The sequence below is a fragment of the Sinocyclocheilus anshuiensis genome, unplaced genomic scaffold (assembly GCF_001515605.1).
Source record: "Sinocyclocheilus anshuiensis isolate Anshui unplaced genomic scaffold, SAMN03320099.WGS_v1.1 scaffold2468, whole genome shotgun sequence".
Taxonomy (NCBI): domain Eukaryota; kingdom Metazoa; phylum Chordata; class Actinopteri; order Cypriniformes; family Cyprinidae; genus Sinocyclocheilus; species Sinocyclocheilus anshuiensis.
In genome coordinates, this window is record NW_015547755.1 from 135436 (window position 1) to 138327 (window position 2892).

Here is a 2892-nt window from a genome sequence, read left to right on the forward strand (position 1 = left end):
TATTTTTCTTACAAAAACGCATCGATTCGCTACAGGAGGCCTTTGTTCACCCACCGGAGCCGTGTGAGACACTTTTTTTTATGGATGAGCGCTTTTTATTTAACTTCGTTTGAACTGAAGCAATGCAACACCCGCTGACTGCAATGATAGAGCTTGAAAGATCAAAGACAATTTTTAATATAACTCCGACTGGATTCGTCTGAAAGAAGAAAGTCATATACACCTAGGATGCCTCGGGGGTGAGTAAAACACAGCCAAATTTTCATTTTTGGGTGAACTAACCCTTTAAGTTTAGCTTGCCTTTACAAAGGGAACTGTTGGACGGGAAAAAATCTGGAAACAGTGCAAGTCCCTACATCCCTTTGGGCTAGTTTGTGTTTAGCATGGGCTCTCAAAAGGGTACTGTGACACATTTCTCAATTGACTCGGTGCCATATGGTTCTGCTCCACTGACCGGATCAGATACTCCCTCTTAGTTTACCTGGAAAATTGCCCAAAGTGTTCAGTTAACTAATTTTTGAGTACAATACAGGTCAACTGCTATTGGTCCCACTTCTGGTACTGGGGTACACATACAGAATGGTGCTATTGTTTCTGAATTTCAGTCTCAACTGGACCACTAACCACAGTCCTAATCTAATGGACTCAAATTGTCTGTTTGACATTGCTAGATTTGTCTCAGACCTTAGCTGAAAAGACCTTTTCCTGATTAAATAAGGATCCAAGAGTTAGAGACATATCTCTGTTGTGAAATGCTCTTTCTCACCTCCAGCTTAAAAACAAATGTCCCTTGTTGGAGCCCCTCCGAGTAATCAGAATACCTCATTTCCTGTTGCAGTTTGCAGGGGAGTTATAAGCAAGTACAGATGAGAGGATGATTGAAATAACTGTTTCGAACATATGAGGGCCGCACAACACAAAACAACCATTGTTTTCTCAAAATGAGAAAAATACACAGCTTTGGCTTTGTGGAGACAAATGCAGATGCTGAGGCACTGGAAGGCTTGGAAAAATATCTATCATGTCATATCATATTAATCACTCCTCTTATAATACATTTAAGTGTGTTTACCTCAATTTTCAACTAGAGACCTAAAACACCATGCATTCGTCTAGAAAATATATAGACATAAAATTTACGATAACCAAACAATAATATCTTTCAACGGCTTAAATTATCAGCAGGAAATGACGCTCCTGTTGTCATGACCAACATACTGAGGCATTTCAGTACTTAAAATTACTTCACAGTAGATTCACAACACTTCTGCAGCTGGCTCTATCACATACGGGACCAATAGTGCTTTCAACCCAGTTTGGCTTTAACCCAAACAGCACAACAGGTTGCTAGCTGATGCTAGCTTTGAATTCAAGCTTTAAAAATGAGATATACCAACCCCCAAATGAATATACTGTACTTTGGGTAATAAAAGTTGAGTTAAAACCTCTGACTCATATGGTTAAACCATTAGAATGTCCACTTCAAGAATGAAACTGACAGAGAACAGGAGCAGGACGTGACTGAAAAAAAAACTCTTACCCCCTGAGGGACTCCTGGCCTCTCCGACGGACCCTCTGTTGCACCTCCCCCTCAGGTTTTCCAGTGAATCGACTGGCCTGGATGTCTCCATCTCCTTGCGCCTGCGCTGAATGGACCGCGGCCCACCAGATCGCAGTCCATCCGAGCACCACCTTGGCCAGCTTCCACACTCCCATTGGCCCCTGCTGTGCGACTCCTGAAGCGCCGTTAAACGTGCCTCACCCGCAATAAATCTCTTCCTTTCCAATGAGCTCTTCAGACGCAAACTTCAAGCTTGTGATCCAAGAGCACTCCCGGCTGAAGGCTAAAAAAGAGAGGACAAAATGCATACCATTACTTTCATTTACTGCTTAGCTTATTTGGCGTATACAGTGAACATATGAACAAATGTGCCCCCTCATAAATTTAGCCATTAAATCGCCCATGGTCGATGATGGAGTTTTTTATAAAGTGTAGTATTATTCCATGCAAACCGTGTGGCTCTTTAAGCGCCAGCCCGCATCCTTTTACAGGCCCACTTAGACTATCTTAGTGTGCATTCGCTGTAGAAATAACCAACTCTTGGCCAAGACTGGACTCCTGGTTTTGCCCTCAACTGGCTCATTAAAAATAAGATTTTAGGGTAAATAATAGGCCTCAAAAGATTTAAAACCATGGCAGAAATTGGTTTCAACTTCAGGGGGGTGGCAAAACAACATAGTTTTCTTTTCAGCATGATATATTTGTGTTAAACCTCTGCAAAATGGGCGTACTGCTTAATAAGGACATTCTTTAACCAACGTAAACTGGATATGCCTCCAGACTTTTATTATATGCTGATTATAATATATAACTTTATTTTACTGTGAGCCGCTTTTGATAAAAACACAAAACTTAATTTCACAAAATGAACACTGTTTAACATGAAAGGCTTAGTTGGTTTAATGAGAAGATTGTGATAATAAATTACAGTACACCATCTAAGATGACAGGTCTAGTAAGTCTCCGAAGGAAAGTTTGAAGAGTTTTCAAGTGGGCGGGTCTAATTGCGGTGTGAACAGAAAAAAACATCAACGAGGAACAGCAGTCTTTTACAGTATATACATACATATACATTTATAGATTTCTATTATACTGATAAAGCATGTACTTTGAATGCATTTTGAGTAGCTTTGATAAAAGCATTTGCAAAATTAATGAATTAAAATATTATTTCCCTGTTGAAAAAAACAGCATATGCTGGTTAGGTATGTTTTGACGCTGGGATGCTGGTTTAAGCTGGTCCTTTGCTGGTTTATGCTGGTCCTTTGCTGGTTTAAACTGGTCCTTTGCTGGTTTAAGCTGGTCCTTTGCTGGTTTATGCTGGTCCTTTG

At 40.4% G+C, this 2892-nt stretch overlaps 1 protein-coding gene across 1 annotated transcript in view; it reads right to left on the reverse strand.

Moving 5' to 3' along the window:
- fbn2b (fibrillin 2b) overlaps positions 1-2892 on the reverse strand; it is an 80630-nt gene that overhangs the window by 76556 nt on the left and 1182 nt on the right. The window contains exon 2 of the mRNA XM_016507418.1: positions 1541-1844. Within this exon, the coding sequence (XP_016362904.1) occupies positions 1541-1716 (176 nt within the window). The 5' untranslated portion in view covers positions 1717-1844. The remainder of the gene's footprint in view (positions 1-1540; positions 1845-2892) is intronic.